Source organism: Engystomops pustulosus, chromosome 10 (assembly GCF_040894005.1).
Source record: "Engystomops pustulosus chromosome 10, aEngPut4.maternal, whole genome shotgun sequence".
Lineage (NCBI taxonomy): Eukaryota > Metazoa > Chordata > Amphibia > Anura > Leptodactylidae > Engystomops > Engystomops pustulosus.
The window spans coordinates 80,374,494-80,393,940 of NC_092420.1; the positions used below are offsets into that span (position 1 = coordinate 80,374,494).

Here is a 19,447-nt window from a genome sequence, read left to right on the forward strand (position 1 = left end):
ACTAGCAGCCTGGAGCTCCGGATATCTTGTCCTCGCACTCTGTGGTGCTAATTCTAACTTTCTTTGCTAGGTGATCCCAGTGCATCAAGACTAGCAACAGACAGCGCTAGGATCAAGGTGAAGAGGAGCAGAGGTAAATACTAATAGGTTTTTTTATTTTTTTTATGTGGTCGATTTACTTTAAATCAATGCTTGAAATCACTGCTCTCTTACCAGTTGGAGAGAGCCTGCAGGGCGGCATTCATATAACAAGTGTTTCCAATGTTCTTCAGTCCGGTGAGACCTAGACACAATGAATAATTCAATCAGCTGATCGATAACATGACAGGCACCAAAAGCTTATGAATAGAAGTGCTAAAAGATTGTCAGTTCCATAAAATCACATGGGAACGTTTTATTATACTGGCCTAGAATATGAAAAATGCACCAGTGGTGAGAAGGATGAATTTATTGTTCACTCCATTCCATTCTATAGGACAGTCTACAACTCTACATGGTGGCCAATCCCAGAAGTCCTACAGAGCAACACTGGGGGCTCTCAGCCCTGGTTCTACCAGTAGACAAGACAGCAATATGGTCCCCAAAAATAAGGCTTCTACAGTAAAACAGCAGTGTTACACATACTGAGCCCAATTGATGATCCATCCCATGGAAAGTCCTTTAATAGTTTTGGATTAATTAGAGGAAACCTGTCAGATAACCGAACCCCTGCTAATTAAACATATCTTTGAAAACAGCAACTATCCCTATATTGTTCCTATCTATACCTGTAAAGTTCCACAGTCAATTTGTAAAGTTGACTCACCATCCAAGCATATTTGTGTACTTCTAGCCAAGCCTACAGCTCCTTGATTGACAAAGGGCTTGCTTTCTCTTCAGCCAAGTGAACTCAGCTCTGCTACATCATTTCCCCTACCTCAGGAATGAGAGAGACACTGGCTGTATGTGATGAACTTGTTGAAAAAAATCAACATGCTCTTTCACCCCTCCCGTAGGAATTCTCTTCAGCAAGTCACACAGCCAGCCTTATTTCTGGGGGAGGGGGAAATGAGCAGGAAGGACATAAATAAACTGGACTTTTCTCAGAGAAATGATCGGACTCACATGCAGTCATTTGCATAGATGAGTCAACTTTATGAACGGACTGTGGAACTTTACAGGCATGGGGAGGAACAATATAGGGATAGTTGTACTGCTGTAGGATAGTAGTTTTTAAAGATATGTTTAGATAGTGTGGGTTAGTTTATTTGAAACGTTCCCTTTAAGATATCCCCTTTTGCCTACTTAGCCACACCCACTTGCTAAATGAGGTGGAAAAAGCATCAAACTATAAAAGTAGCAGAGAAGGAAACCTGGTGCATTTTAATAACTAAATCTGCCCTAAAGCTTTATGCAGCATTGCTCCATTGTGGACCAAAAAAAACCAATAAAAGTCATAAGATTTGTGAATAGTTCAGTGAGGGCTCAGTGTTTAGCACCTGTCCCTTATCTAAATACAGGTCACGAATACCTGTATATGAACAGGACCTAAGTTTTTCTTAAAGTAAATTCACCTCTAGTCTTCAACTCATCTTCTTCTTCCAGTTCAATGTCCAGGTTCTCATAAACCACAGCTTGTGGCGTTTTTAAAGCCAGATTTGATGTCATCCTTGATTCCTTGGGGGAAGAGAATAAAATTGATTTTTATGATAAATCTTGACTATACAATCATTTTGATCTATGATCTCTGTATGGGGCAGAAATGGCTGTGAGTACCTGTGCAGTGTTATTATCCTGAGGTTTGGCGTTCGGAGACTGAGCGTTCAGCTTCCGATCCAGGAAAACTTCTTTACTGCAGGTATAGCACCAGACTCGCAACGTGGTAAGGTTCACAGTGAGGCAATGTTTGGTGTCCTACATGAAAATATTATACGGATTACTGACATCTTGTATCATTCAAGAAGGTTTAAGAGATTTGAAAAAAATATTCTATTTTTATTCAGGGAAACTGCCACACCCTGTGGGTTGTGTCTGGTGTTGCAGCTCAGTCCAAATTTAGAGACTACCATACAACCAAACGATTATCGTGGTGCCGTTTCTGGAGAAATTTTTTAGAAAATATAATGTTTTTCTAAAATAAATACAAATTTTGGCTACTACTAAATTTACTACTTTAATAAAAACAAAAGTTAAATCAGATATTACAAAGTCTGCATTCAGATTTTACCCACACTAAACATAACATTTGAAACTGCTATTATATGGCAGTACAACTATCCCTATATTGTTCCTCACCATGCCTGTAAAGTTCCACAGTCCGTTCATAAAATTTACTCACTATCTATGCAAATGACCTCGAGGAAGTCTGATCATCGGGTTTCCTTTGAGCCGATTCCGGCATATTCATCTGCTTCCTCCTCAGCCGCACCCCCAACTCTTTTCCCCCCTCCCTCAGGAATGAGAGAGAACTTCCTGTGTGTGACTGACTGAAGAGAATTCCCTAGGGAGAGGGAATGAGGGAGCAGATTTCTCTTCAGCTAGTCACACACAGGAAGTTCTCTCATTCCTGAGGGAGGGTGGAAAAAAAAGAGTTGGAGGTGCGGCTGAGGAGGAAGCAGATGAATTTGGTTTCCAACCAAGGGAAGGGTAAATGATGTAGCAAAGCCGAGATCATAAGGCTGAAGAGAAAGCAGGACCCTGCCAATCAGGAAGCAGGAGGTCCAGCTGAGTTAGAAGAACAGAAGTCAAATTTACAGACAGACTAATGAATTTTAAAGGCATGGAGATTAACAATATAGGGATAGCCATATTGCTGTATAATAGCAATTTTCAAAGATATGTTTAGTTAGTTCTATGAGATAAGAAAAACTAACCCACACTAACTATCAAAGCGTTGTTTTCTCACTTCTTGTCATGTGAGATATAGTATACCTTGGTGAAAGTTTTGTATCATTAGATATTGGATAAGAATTAAAATATTGATCAGAAATCCAGACTGAATTCAGCACAGATATCAATCAGACTAAAACAGAAGGCAAAAATCTGTTCTACAAACTGTTCCACCTCCATAATAACCCATCACACAAGTAAAACCCGAGAGAGGGGATTGCATCAGCACATGCATAAAGCACTGGAGAAATATCAGCGCGTTTCACCAGACGACAGAAGATGATGGCACGCTGCCCGTCCAGCGCTCCGTGTACTCAGCTGTTTACAGAGCCGGCACAGGTGTCCTCTTTTACAAAAATTTACAGGAACAAAGACACGAAGAACTGAATCCAATTCTAGGAACATGATGACCCATCTTTACAGGGTGTTTGGTAAAGCAAAACCTCACCTTCACAAAAACTACTTTCTTCTCTTACATCTATTGAAAGTTCTGCTCCGCTTTCTTTATATGTAAAGTGAAGTCTCCTGTCTTTTACCTGTCAGACATTCTGGTAAATAAAATGGCAGGAGATAGAGGGTCATGTGATTTCTAACTGTGACCATGACCAATCTACCTTCAAGGACCTTAAACTTGTACTCATGAATACTATCATGAGGCCCTGGAAGGGAGATTACCGTAAATACTTGAGTTTATGCCGATCGAATATAAGCGGAGGCTCCTAATTTTACCACAAAAACTGTGAAAACCTATTGACTCGAGTATAAGCCTAGGGAGGGAAATGCATTGGTCACCGCCAGCCCCCCCCCCGCCCCAGTAGATCGCCAGCCCCCCCCCCCCGCCCCAGTAGATCGCCAGCCCCCCCCCCGCCCCAGTAGATCGCCAGCCCCCCCCCCCCGCCCCAGTAGATCGCCAGCCCCCCCCCCCCGCCCCAGTAGATCGCCAGCCCCCCCCCCCCCGCCCCAGTAGATCGCCAGCCCCCCTCCCGCCCCAGTAGATCGCCAGCCCCCCTCCCGCCCCAGTAGATCGCCAGCCCCCCCCCCCCCCCCGCCCCAGTAGATCGCCAGCCCCCCGCCCCAGTAGATCGCCAGTATAAGCCGAGTTTGGGGCTTTCAGCACAATTTTGTGATGAAAAACTTGGCTTATTCTTCTGCAACAAAGTCTTACTACAAAAAGACAAATGTGTATTAAAAATATATTCCTCTTTTTTCTAAAACTACATGAATGCAGGCATCAAAATTATTCGGCACAGTCCAAAAAAAATAATTCTTACGGTTTCCTTTTTACAGTTCCAATGAATTTCCATGGTAACAAACTACAAATAAGCCTGATGTAGTCTAAAATTGCAGAACTATTCCCTCCCGCCTAACCAAAGTTTCTGCCTTTGGATAAAACAGAAAGAAAATGGAAAATAGACTGCAGAGAAATACTACTTAGATGTTTTTTTTTGTGCTGTACAAAGAAAATAGATTTTTTAAAATTAAAGGCTAATAGTTATTATGTTCTGTCAATGATTAAGCAGGAGTCCGGCTATCTCTATGTAAATCCGCACAAACAGGGAGAGAACATCAGAAATGGTTTTCGGCTCCTTGACACTGAGATTTCTGGATAAAAGGGCAACAACATTCTGAATTCCTGACTGCAATTATGGAGCCTCCCCGACTGTGAAAACGAAAAAAGTAGGTGAACTGCGGCGGCTCAGAGACAAATTGTACACAATGGGGAATTTGGATTTCACTCAGTTCTCTGCCGGTTACCTGCTGTTCCAAGTAATGTGAGTACAAGGAGCTCAAATCCTGAGAAAGTCTTCATCTTTTGAGTCACCTAAACTCATTATCAAAAGCTCAAGTACAGAACCGGCTGGGAGTTAAAACAAGTGACTATGGATCATTACCGATATGTGCAACAAAGTTAAAAAGGAGGGGGGGGGGGGGTTTGGGTGTCCAAGTTACTCACACGTGGTTTATCCCTTGAGTATGACTAGGTGTGAATGTTCTCATGAGCTTCATCAGGCTATTGTGCGAGAAACTTGAGAGGGAACCTGTCATCAGCGTCTAGATAATGTTTCTTTCATGACCCAGCGTGCTGGCATCATCTAGAGAATCAACTTTAAAGTAATGTAATGTTTGTATAGAGTCAAGGAGGACGGAGAATTTAACACAGAGGTCAAGCTTTCCTTGCCTCCAGAACAATCCTTTCACTGTAATTGGTGGTCCTGCATCAAGAGACATTACTAACCACATCTCCTGAAGTGCGATGCATGTTCTCAATCAGGCTTTAGAGCTTTACTTCAGTGTAGAACTCTCCGCCTCCCTGACTTTATGCAAATAATTTACGTATCAATTTAAAGTTGATTTTCTGGATGATGCCACAATGCTGGGCTACGAAAGAAACAAGACTAGAAAGCTGTTCAGCTGCTTGACAACATAATGATCATAATTTATTATGCCAATTTTTGTTGACAGGTTCCCTTTATGGGAATGGGACAGAGATGCAATACCAGACACAGCCACAACCCAACACATAGGCGAATTTGGGAGCTGCAGCGGTTCATATCTTGCTGGATCATCCGTTTGATGTACTGTTCCAGCTCCAGAAATATAATTTCAATATATATCAGAGATACAAATATGACAAATCCAGATGACAAATGTAGACCATGTGCCCATATAATACAATTCTCTTTCCTGTGGCATGACTCCAGATTCTATAGCAAGGCCAGCAGAGGAGGATGCCAAGTTGTCAATACCACTGTGTATAGCGAGCCAAACCTGCGATACTGAGAAATTGGAAAGTTACAGTATTCCTTCCAGGTGCAGCAGATCAACATTGCCAGGTAAAAGTTCCCCATGAACACATCCAGCAAGACTGACCTGAGAATGAGTAGTGCTATGGTCCACGTGCGACTCTCCGCAGCCAATATAGGAACAGCCATTCTGTGTACAAGAAAGTGAGAGTTACAACACCATAAAAACCAGAGCCGCAAGGTATCAGAAGAAGCAGACTTACCTCTAAACAAGCCCAGAGGTTTGGTCCCTTGACTTTGCAGTCTTGGCAGCTGCCCTGCACGGGATAATAAAGGAACAGATGATCATTATAGGAGAGTCCTGAGATTTTGCATCGAAGAACTTAACATAGCCCAATTCTCGGTAGAAGAAACTAAGCCGCACATCCTGTGATTTCCAATTAGGAATAGAAATATTAATATTAAAAATTGATGTGGGACCGGATTAGTATAAAAAAAAAAAAAAGAACACTTTTTAAGAAGTTTCTTATATTGCTGGTAACGGGAACTCCGGGAATGCTCAGAAGCTAAAGAGGCTGAACTTTGAAGGGTGAAGAGAAGCCATTACTATTATAAAACTTATACATTTGCCCCATGTCTGGGGGTGAGTAGAGAAAGCAGCAGTAATAATACAGGCCAAAGAAGTTCACTTTCCTTCTGTCATTCTATGAGCGCAGACTATGCATGGAGCAGGGACAACCATTGTTCCCTACAGCTTTGTAACTCTAAATTTATTCACACTCCATGTATCCTACATGAGCTCTCCCCTTTATAAAGCATAATGCCCCTAAATCCCTCTTTCCAATCATAGAGAGAACTGTGCAGATGTAAGTAGGAGGCTGCACAGTTCTCTCTCTCTCGTCCCTGTTCTTAATTTTAATTGGGTCATGTGTTCCTGGGACTGGGATTCCGATTACTTCATAGGTTCTGTATGGTCTCCAAGCTTGCATTTCAATTAAATTTGTGCTTCTTTTGGTGGTGTACATTGGCCGAGAATCACTTTTGATGGAACAGGATCCACCTAGAAGCCATAACAATCTATACTGCCCAGTGTTAGTGGAGGATAGTGCACAGGTCCAAACAACCCCAATCACTAACTACAGCCAAAACCAATGCCCACATCATATACAAGTTAGAGCACCATCACTTACCCACAGCTCACATAATAGTAGCCACCCAATCTATGTTATAACTAGTAGCCCCAATTAATATCCAAGTAATGCTAGATAGAAAGATTGCTACTCACGTGAGATTTCTGAAGGAGCTCTTCTTTGGTCACTTCGCCCACAGACTCTAAATGGGGGCAGTCACATGCCAAGGAGGACATTTTAAAGTCCAAAACCTTTTGTTCTGTAAAATAAAATTTTAAAAAATCTATATCAGATAAAAGTCCAGATACGTTCTTAGCATGATGTTGCTTTTCCAAAATCCTTAAAGGGGTTTTCCCACCAAACAAGTTAGTTAGTGATGAGAGCCCCACAGTTCAAGAGAACGAGGGGTGGAAGAGGTCCCAGTTACCTCAGTCGGACCCCTTGTCGCTCCCGGAGATTAATGTAGCAGATGGTCGCGCATGACCGTTCTGCTCCATTCATCTCTATGAAGCTGACGGTGATAGGGTCACAGGCAACTTGTTACGTGGGAAAACCCCTTTAATGCCAAATGTGGCTAATGTGGTGTGGATTTGGCACCCAATAGGCTACTGTCTACTGCCACGTGGTGCTGAGATAGGGCATACAGCTTGCCACCACCCATCAGTGGATGGCCTGCAAGGTATTGGGTGCAAAGAGTTGGAGTTACTGGAGGGGGTAAGAGGTCCTCTAAAGCCATTCTGGCAGGTCTGCTGATATATCTATTTTTAATAAATGCTCATATTATTTTTAATAAATGCTCATATTCCAAAAATTCTGATAATGTGCGGTTTCCCTCCATTAAGTAAAATTTGCATTTCTGAATTCAAAAAAGGCCAAAGGAGCAGTAAAAGCAAATCCCTGTGTAAGAGGTCGCATCGCCTATTAAAAACCTAGGTGCTACTTTATCCATAGGAGAATTTTCCCAATTTCGGATCAGTATAGGGGTTGTCTGACACCAGGAATACCCTTCAACCCCCTTTAGATGTCTGCAGCTGATGGCAGCAGACTGTGTACAGAGAAGACTACTAAAGACTGCTGCACTTGTGACTTGTCTCTATAGTGCCAAATAACGTAAGGTGGCCATGCCTGTAATTGCAGTTGCCTGATCAGTGAGAAATGCCACGGCCCCTTTGTTACGGCGCCCAGAGATTGTAGGATCAATGTGGTTCATCAATAATCAGGTCTTAAAATTGCCTATTAAAAAGATCTGTTCCCTATACATTTTCTACCATAACAATTTTAGGATATACCTAATGTACCTGATTTAGAAGGGTTGTCCAACACGTTCACAAATGGCTCAGGATTGGTCTCCCTTTAAGACTATCTGCAGATAATACCATTTATCAGTCCCTATAACCAACACGGTCCATAGGGACTAACCATGAGCCGAAAAACAATCTACCAGAGAAATATCATAGAAACTGTTGGCGCTTTCAACGGGGCCTAGTCCATAACACAGGCCTAGCCGGTCCCATTTTCTGGGCCCTGAGAGGTTTTTAGAATGAGGGATGTTGCGGCGCTTAATGATACCTAGGGCTCAGCAGTGGAGTCCATGTGGTCGGAGCAGGATCCTGGCTACTGCCGCAACGACTTCTGCGGCTGTGTAACCCCTAAGACTGTGTGTAGTCAGTACTGACCCAAAACATCTAAAGGTGTTCTGAATGGTAATAAACCCACATCAGCTTCTTCCAAGGACATAATTACTTCATGGGTTTTTGCCTGTTGAACCTCTAGACTTTGCTGTAACAGGTCTCCAGGCTGATACCTCTCAGAGTGTTCCTGGTATAGGTGGCAGCTGACCTCTGAGGATCAAAAGAAGCCAGCGTGGAGCACCAGGGGGTCACACAGGAAATCACAGTCATGGTAGACCGATTCATTGTACAGGCTGAAGGACAGGGTGGGAGTCGGTCACCATTTCGGTGGAGTTGGAATGAGAGTTAGGGAAATTAAGGAGTCGGAGCCACAACTTTGGCTTAGCGACTCCACAGTGCTGCGCCATACATGCAAAATTTAATACATACATTTTAAAAAATATAGTAAAAAAGTTGCTGCATGTGGAAGACCAAGACTATCCTGTAAGAGGTAAAATATTTAATGACGGGCAGAACACACACATATATATAACGGGATATAAGGCAGCACACACACACACACATATATATATATAACAGGATATAAGGCAGCACACACACACGGGATATAACGGGATATAAGGCAGCACACACACACACACACACATATATATAACGGGATATAAGGCAGCACACACACACACATATATATAACGGGATATAAGGCAGCACACACACACACACATATATAACGGGATATAAGGCAGCACACACACACATATATATATATATATATATATATATATATATATATATATAACGGGATATAAGGCAGCACACACACACATATATATATATATATATATATATATATATATATATATAACGGGATATAAGGCAGCACACACACACATATATATATATATATATATATATATAACGGGATATAAGGCAGCACACACACACATATATATATATATATATATATATAACGGGATATAAGGCAGCACACACACACACACATATATAACGGGATATAAGGCAGCACACACACACATATATATATATATATATATATATAACGGGATATAAGGCAGCACACACACACATATATATATATATATATATATAACGGGATATAAGGCAGCACACACACACATATATATATATATATATATATATATATATATATAACGGGATATAAGGCAGCACACACACACATATATATATATATATATATATATATATATATATAACGGGATATAAGGCAGCACACACACACATATATATATATATATATATATAACGGGATATAAGGCAGCACACACACACATATATATATATATATATATATATATATAACGGGATATAAGGCAGCACACACACACATATATATATATATATATATAACGGGATATAAGGCAGCACACACACACACACACATATATATATATATATATATATATATATATAACGGGATATAAGGCAGCACACACACACACATATATATATATATATATATATATATATATATATAACGGGATATAAGGCAGCACACACACACATATATATATATATATATATATATATATAACGGGATATAAGGCAGCACACACACACATATATATATATATATATATAACGGGATATAAGGCAGCACACACACACACACACATATATATATATATATATATATATATATATAACGGGATATAAGGCAGCACACACACACACATATATATATATATATATATATATATATATATATAACGGGATATAAGGCAGCACACACACACACACACATATATATATATATATATATATATATATATATATATATATATCGGGATATAAGGCAGCACACACACACACACATATATATAACGGGATATAAGGCAGCACACACACACACACATATATATATAACGGGATATAAGGCAGCACACACACACACACATATATATATAACGGGATATAAGGCAGCACACACACACACATATATATATATAACGGGATATAAGGCAGCACACACACACACATAACGGGATATAAGGCAGCACACACACACATATATATATATATATATATATATAACGGGATATAAGGCAGCACACACACACACACACATATATATATATATATATATATATATATATATATATAACGGGATATAAGGCAGCACACACACATATATATATATATAACGGGATATAAGGCAGCACACAAACGGGATATAGGCAGCACACGACCACACTTATATATATATTAACGGGATATAAGGCAGCACACACACACACACACACAACATATATATATTATATATATATATATAACGGGATATAAGGCAGCACACACACACACACACATATATATATATATATATATATATATAACGGGATATAAGGCAGCACACACACATATATATATATATAACGGGATATAAGGCAGCACACACACACACACACACACATATATATATATATATAACGGGATATAAGGCAGCACACACACACACACACACATATATATATATATATAACGGGATATAAGGCAGCACACACACACACACACATATATATATATATATAACGGGATATAAGGCAGCACACACACATATATATATATATAACGGGATATAAGGCAGCACACACACACACACACACACACACACACACACACACACACATATATATATATATATATATATATATATATATATATATATATATCGGGATATAAGGCAGCACACACACACACACATATATATAACGGGATATAAGGCAGCACACACACACACACACACACATATATATATATATAACGGGATATAAGGCAGCACACACACACACACATATATATATAACGGGATATAAGGCAGCACACACACACACACATATATATATAACGGGATATAAGGCAGCACACACACACACACACACATATATATATATATAACGGGATATAAGGCAGCACACACACATATATATATATATAACGGGATATAAGGCAGCACACACACACACATAACGGGATATAAGGCAGCACACACACACATATATATATATATATATATATATATAACGGGATATAAGGCAGCACACACACACACACACATATATATATATATATATATATATATATATAACGGGATATAAGGCAGCACACACACATATATATATATATAACGGGATATAAGGCAGCACACACACACACACACACATATATATATATATATATAACGGGATATAAGGCAGCACACACACACACACATATATATATATATATATATATAACGGGATATAAGGCAGCACACACACACACACACATATATATATATATATATAACGGGATATAAGGCAGCACACACACACACACACATATATATATATATATATAACAGGATATAAGGCAGCACACACACACACACATATATATATATATAACGGGATATAAGGCAGCACACACACACACACACATATATATATATATAACAGGATATAAGGCAGCACACACACACACACATATATATATATATAACAGGATATAAGGCAGCACACACACACGGGATATAATGCTGCACATTGACCCGACTGTGTTTCGAGGGCTTAATTACATCCAGTGCTTGGAAGCTGCTGACCACAGGACGGACGTACATCCTCCGTCAGCACCGAGCTGGCAACTGACCAAGGTGTAATAAATAATGTATAGGGCACAGAGTCCCATCACAACAAGATAATGCATCGACCTCCATACTGCCTGACATATGTAGTGTAAGCGGCTACCGCACAAAATAGGAAAACGGATCATTAACGTCTTACCGCAAGAGCCCGGCTGCTGACAGTCTCATACACACAGTTCTATATTGTGTAGCCTCCACCTAGTAACACTTCTATATCATATAGTGACAGCTATTTACTGCACAAAACAGTCTGAAGATTTGTCGCCAATTTCTGCTGCACATTTGTAAGTAAATGTTGTTGATTTTGAAACAATTTCATAAAAAGAAAAGTAAAAGAAACGCTTGCCTTATTTTTTTTGCAGGATTTCGCGTGAATTAGAAGATGCCGTATATACACGAGTATAAGCCCAGTTTTTCAGCACAAAAAAATTTGCTGATAACCTCAAACTTGGCTCGAGTCAAGAAACTCACCTTTCCAGCGCCCCCCGCAGGTCTCCACTTCTCCGGTCCGGCAGCAGCATGTCCGGCACACACAATAAGACGACAGCGGTGGCTGACATCATAGCTGCACGGCCGGCGCCCACGGACCGGACTGGACTGAAGAAGAGAAGACCTGCGGGGGGCGCCAGAAAGGTGAGTTTTGAGGAATTGGGCGAACGGGGGCCCTCTGACTACTGGGGCACGGGGCCGCCTATATACTAGGGGACTGACAAGCTAGATACTGGCTGTGGCCAATGCATTTCCCACTCTGGGCTTATATTCAAGTCAATAGGTTTTCCCAGGTTTTTTGGCAAAATTAGGGGCCTCAGCTTATAATCGGGGCGACTTATACTCGCAAACACGACTGTCGGCATCGGAGATCAGTCTCCTGAAAGCACAGCCTGATCTATTAAAATGGCGCAAGGCTGTAAGTAATTAATGGGTAGATGGAACTAATAAGTCGTGCGACATAAAAATGCCGTCATCAATGAGATGTGCGCCAAAAGCTTACATGGACTGCGCCTTAATTTTGCTTTCTGACCATTTTTTTCCTGGTCTATTGTGCGCCAAAATTTGCGCCTAAAAATGCAGACAAAATACAGATAAATGTGACGGATAAGGTGGAAACGTTAAGCCAAAAAAAAAAGTAGCTCCTGGTAGCTGCGCGCCGAAGATTACCTGGTAGGCGGAGTAACGCGGCTACTGGGGCGTGGAGTAGCCGCGACTAGTAGCCTCATGTCCGGCTACTCCATACCCCAGTAGCCGCATAAAAAAATTAGCATATACATGTAATAAAGTTTTGTAAAAGACACCCGGGACGTGAGGATTAGCCCAAAAAAAGGGCTATCCTCACGTCCCATCCATCCACCTACCACCCCTTCTACCTTTATAGGTAGAATTGGGGTGGTAGGTGCCCTTTAAAAGATACAAATACATGTTGTACCCGCCGCACGCTACAGCTGTAGACGTTGTACCCGCCGCACGCTACAGCTGTAGACGTTGTACCCGCCGCACGCTACAGCTGTAGACGTTGTACCCGCCGCACGCTACAGCTGTAGACGTTGTACCCGCCGCACGCTACAGCTGTAGACGTTGTACCCGCCGCACGCTACAGCTGTAGACGTTGTACCCGCCGCACGCTACAGCTGTAGACGTTGTACCCGGCCCACGCTACAGCTGTAGACGTTGTACCCGGCCCACGCTACAGCTGTAGACGTTGTACCCGCCGCACGCTACAGCTGTAGACGTTGTACCCGGCCCACGCTACAGCTGTAGACGTTGTACCCGGCCCACGCTACAGCTCTATACGCTGCATCCTGCACACGCTACAGCTCTATACGTTATATCCTGCACACGCTATAGCTCTATACGTTATATCCTGCACACGCTATAGCTCTATACGTTATATACTGCACACGCTATAGCTCTATACGTTATATACTGCACACGCTATAGCTCTATACGTTATATACTGCACACGCTATAGCTCTATACGTTGTATACTGCACACGCTATAGCCCTATACGTTGTATCCTGCACACGCTATAGCCCTATACGTTGTATCCTGCACACGCTATAGCCCTATACGTTGTATCCTGCACACGCTATAGCCCTATACGTTGTATCCTGCACACGCTATAGCCCTATACGTTGTATCCTGCACACGCTATAGCCCTATACGTTGTATCCTGCACACGCTATAGCCCTATACGTTGTATCCTGCACACGCTATAGCCCTATACGTTGTATCCTGCACACGCTATAGCCCTATACGTTGTATCCTGCACACGCTATAGCCCTATACGTTGTATCCTGCACACGCTATAGCCCTATACGTTGTATCCTGCACACGCTATAGCCCTATACGTTGTATCCTGCACACGCTATAGCCCTATACGTTGTATCCTGCACACGCTATAGCCCTATACGTTGTATCCTGCACACGCTATAGCCCTATACGTTGTATCCTGCACACGCTATAGCCCTATACGTTGTATCCTGCACACGCTATAGCCCTATACGTTGTATCCTGCACACGCTATAGCCCTATACGTTGTATCCTGCACACGCTATAGCCCTATACGTTGTATCCTGCACACGCTATAGCCCTATACGTTGTATCCTGCACACGCTATAGCCCTATACGTTGTATCCTGCACACGCTATAGCCCTATACGTTGTATCCTGCACACGCTATAGCCCTATACGTTGTATCCTGCACACGCTATAGCCCTATACGTTGTATCCTGCACACGCTATAGCCCTATACGTTGTATCCTGCACACGCTATAGCCCTATACGTTGTATCCTGCACACGCTATAGCCCTATACGTTGTATCCTGCACACGCTATAGCCCTATACGTTGTATCCTGCACACGCTATAGCCCTATACGTTGTATCCTGCACACGCTATAGCCCTATACGTTGTATCCTGCACACGCTATAGCCCTATACGTTGTATCCTGCACACGCTATAGCCCTATACGTTGTATCCTGCACACGCTATAGCCCTATACGTTGTATCCTGCACACGCTATAGCCCTATACGTTGTATCCTGCACACGCTATAGCCCTATACGTTGTATCCTGCACACGCTATAGCCCTATACGTTGTATCCTGCACACGCTATAGCCCTATACGTTGTATCCTGCACACGCTATAGCCCTATACGTTGTATCCTGCACACGCTATAGCCCTATACGTTGTATCCTGCACACGCTATAGCCCTATACGTTGTATCCTGCACACGCTATAGCCCTATACGTTGTATCCTGCACACGCTATAGCCCTATACGTTGTATCCTGCACACGCTATAGCCCTATACGTTGTATCCTGCACACGCTATAGCCCTATACGTTGTATCCTGCACACGCTATAGCCCTATACGTTGTATCCTGCACACGCTATAGCCCTATACGTTGTATCCTGCACACGCTATAGCCCTATACGTTGTATCCTGCACACGCTATAGCCCTATACGTTGTATCCTGCACACACTATAGCCCTATACGTTGTATCCTGCACACACTATAGCCCTATACGTTGTATCCTGCACACACTATAGCCCTATACGTTGTATCCTGCACACACTATAGCCCTATACGTTGTATCCTGCACACACTATAGCCCTATGCGTTGTATCCTGCACACACTATAGCCCTATGCGTTGTATCCTGCACACACTATAGCCCTATGCGTTGTATCCTGCACACACTATAGCCCTATGCGTTGTATCCTGCACACACTATAGCCCTATGCGTTGTATCCTGCACACACTATAGCCCTATGCGTTGTATCCTGCACACACTATAGCCCTATGCGTTGTATCCTGCACACACTATAGCCCTATGCGTTGTATCCTGCACACACTATAGCCCTATGCGTTGTATCCTGCACACACTATAGCCCTATGCGTTGTATCCTGCACACACTATAGCCCTATGCGTTGTATCCTGCACACACTATAGCCCTATGCGTTGTATCCTGCACACACTATAGCCCTATGCGTTGTATCCTGCACACACTATAGCCCTATGCGTTGTATCCTGCACACACTATAGCCCTATGCGTTGTATCCTGCACACACTATAGCCCTATGCGTTGTATCCTGCACACACTATAGCCCTATGCGTTGTATCCTGCACACACTATAGCCCTATGCGTTGTATCCTGCACACACTATAGCCCTATGCGTTGTATCCTGCACACACTATAGCCCTATGCGTTGTATCCTGCACACACTATAGCCCTATGCGTTGTATCCTGCACACACTATAGCCCTATGCGTTGTATCCTGCACACACTATAGCCCTATGCGTTGTATCCTGCACACACTATAGCCCTATGCGTTGTATCCTGCACACACTATAGCCCTATGCGTTGTATCCTGCACACACTATAGCCCTATGCGTTGTATCCTGCACACACTATAGCCCTATGCGTTGTATCCTGCACACACTATAGCCCTATGCGTTGTATCCTGCACACACTATAGCCCTATGCGTTGTATCCTGCACACACTATAGCCCTATGCGTTGTATCCTGCACACACTATAGCCCTATGCGTTGTATCCTGCACACACTATAGCCCTATGCGTTGTATCCTGCACACACTATAGCCCTATGCGTTGTATCCTGCACACACTATAGCCCTATGCGTTGTATCCTGCACACACTATAGCCCTATGCGTTGTATCCTGCACACACTATAGCCCTATGCGTTGTATCCTGCACACACTATAGCCCTATGCGTTGTATCCTGCACACACTATAGCCCTATGCGTTGTATCCTGCACACACTATAGCCCTATGCGTTGTATCCTGCACACACTATAGCCCTATGCGTTGTATCCTGCACACACTATAGCCCTATGCGTTGTATCCTGCACACACTATAGCCCTATGCGTTGTATCCTGCACACACTATAGCCCTATGCGTTGTATCCTGCACACACTATAGCCCTATGCGTTGTATCCTGCACACACTATAGCCCTATGCGTTGTATCCTGCACACACTATAGCCCTATGCGTTGTATCCTGCACACACTATAGCCCTATGCGTTGTATCCTGCACACACTATAGCCCTATGCGTTGTATCCTGCACACACTATAGCCCTATGCGTTGTATCCTGCACACACTATAGCCCTATGCGTTGTATCCTGCACACACTATAGCCCTATGCGTTGTATCCTGCACACACTATAGCCCTATGCGTTGTATCCTGCACACACTATAGCCCTATACGTTGTATCCTGCACACACTATAGCCCTATACGTTGTATCCTGCACACACTATAGCCCTATACGTTGTATCCTGCACACACTATAGCCCTATACGTTGTATCCTGCACACACTATAGCCCTATACGTTGTATCCTGCACACACTATAGCCCTATACGTTGTATCCTGCACACACTATAGCCCTATACGTTGTATCCTGCACACACTATAGCCCTATACGTTGTATCCTGCACACACTATAGCCCTATACGTTGTATCCTGCACACACTATAGCCCTATACGTTGTATCCTGCACACACTATAGCCCTATACGTTGTATCCTGCACACACTATAGCCCTATACGTTGTATCCTGCACACACTATAGCCCTATACGTTGTATCCTGCACACACTATAGCCCTATACGTTGTATCCTGCACACACTATAGCCCTATACGTTGTATCCTGCACACACTATAGCCCTATACGTTGTATCCTGCACACACTATAGCCCTATACGTTGTATCCTGCACACACTATAGCCCTATACGTTGTATCCTGCACACACTATAGCCCTATACGTTGTATCCTGCACACACTATAGCCCTATACGTTGTATCCTGCACACACTATAGCCCTATACGTTGTATCCTGCACACACTATAGCCCTATACGTTGTATCCTGCACACACTATAGCCCTATACGTTGTATCCTGCACACACTATAGCCCTATACGTTGTATCCTGCACACACTATAGCCCTATACGTTGTATCCTGCACACACTATAGCCCTATACGTTGTATCCTGCACACACTATAGCCCTATACGTTGTATCCTGCACACACTATAGCCCTATACGTTGTATCCTGCACACACTATAGCCCTATACGTTGTATCCTGCACACACTATAGCCCTATACGTTGTATCCTGCACACACTATAGCCCTATACGTTGTATCCTGCACACACTATAGCCCTATACGTTGTATCCTGCACACACTATAGCCCTATACGTTGTATCCTGCACACACTATAGCCCTATACGTTGTATCCTGCACACACTATAGCCCTATACGTTGTATCCTGCACACACTATAGCCCTATACGTTGTATCCTGCACACACTATAGCCCTATACGTTGTATCCTGCACACACTATAGCCCTATACGTTGTATCCTGCACACACTATAGCCCTATACGTTGTATCCTGCACACACTATAGCCCTATGCGTTGTATCCTGCACACACTATAGCCCTATACGTTGTATCCTGCACACACTATAGCCCTATACGTTGTATCCTGCACACACTATAGCCCTATACGTTGTATCCTGCACACACTATAGCCCTATACGTTGTATCCTGCACACACTATAGCCCTATACGTTGTATCCTGCACACACTATAGCCCTATACGTTGTATCCTGCACACACTATAGCTCTATACGTTGTATCCTGCACACACTATAGCTCTATACGTTGTATCCTGCACACACTATAGCCCTATACGTTGTATCCTGCGCACGCTATAGCTCTATACGTTGTATCCTGCACACACTATAGCCCTATACGTTGTATCCTGCACACACTATAGCCCTATACGTTGTATCCTGCACACACTATAGCTCTATACGTTATATACCGCACTCATGGCTGGTAGTGATTTATACCCTCCAGCTATACGTGGGCGTGTAATACACACTATATACGAGCTCTCAGGTAATCTTCCGCTCTGCTCCGGTTCCCGGCTCGCCCCCAGCACCCACGGCAGCGCCTCACCTGCCCAGGCCCAGCGTCCGGTGTGTGTGGCCCCAGGGCCCGAGCCTCAGCTTCCCCTCCCGGAGTCTCTCCCGTCTCAGTCTTTGCGGCGGCTTCCGGGGCTGGGCCGAGACACAGCGCCACCTGGCGGCCGGCTGTAGCATTACCGCGCACTGGGCAGGACTATAGTGAGAGTCATCATTAGCTCTCAGAGCAGAGAGTGATATGATGGGATCAATCTATAGGGCTGTATACAGGACCAGTATGTAGGGCTGTGATACAGGACCAGTATGTAGGGCTGTGATACAGGACCAGTATGTAGGGCTGTGATACAGGACCAGTATGTAGGGCTGTGATACAGGACCAGTATGTAGGGCTGTGATACAGGACCAGTATGTAGGGCTGTGATACAGGACCAGTATGTAGGGCTGTGATACAGGACCAGTATGT

The 19,447-nt window shown here is 43.1% G+C and overlaps 1 protein-coding gene across 2 annotated transcripts in view; it reads right to left on the reverse strand.

Annotated features, from left to right (window-relative positions):
• The window catches only part of USP33 (ubiquitin specific peptidase 33), a 36,375-nt gene extending 17,143 nt beyond the window's left edge, over positions 1–19,232 (reverse strand). The window contains exons 1-7 of one of the 2 annotated variants that reach the window (XM_072128126.1): positions 19,019–19,232; positions 6,898–7,001; positions 5,876–5,929; positions 5,740–5,802; positions 1,756–1,893; positions 1,554–1,656; positions 214–283 (exon numbers count right to left, since the gene is read on the reverse strand). In XM_072128126.1, the coding sequence (XP_071984227.1) occupies positions 214–283; positions 1,554–1,656; positions 1,756–1,893; positions 5,740–5,802; positions 5,876–5,929; positions 6,898–6,978 (509 nt within the window). In that variant the 5' untranslated portion in view covers positions 6,979–7,001; positions 19,019–19,232. The remainder of the gene's footprint in view (positions 1–213; positions 284–1,553; positions 1,657–1,755; positions 1,894–5,739; positions 5,803–5,875; positions 5,930–6,897; positions 7,002–19,018) is intronic. The other variant, XM_072128127.1, reaches the window with a different exon arrangement.
• Between the last annotated feature and the right edge of the window lie 215 nt (positions 19,233–19,447).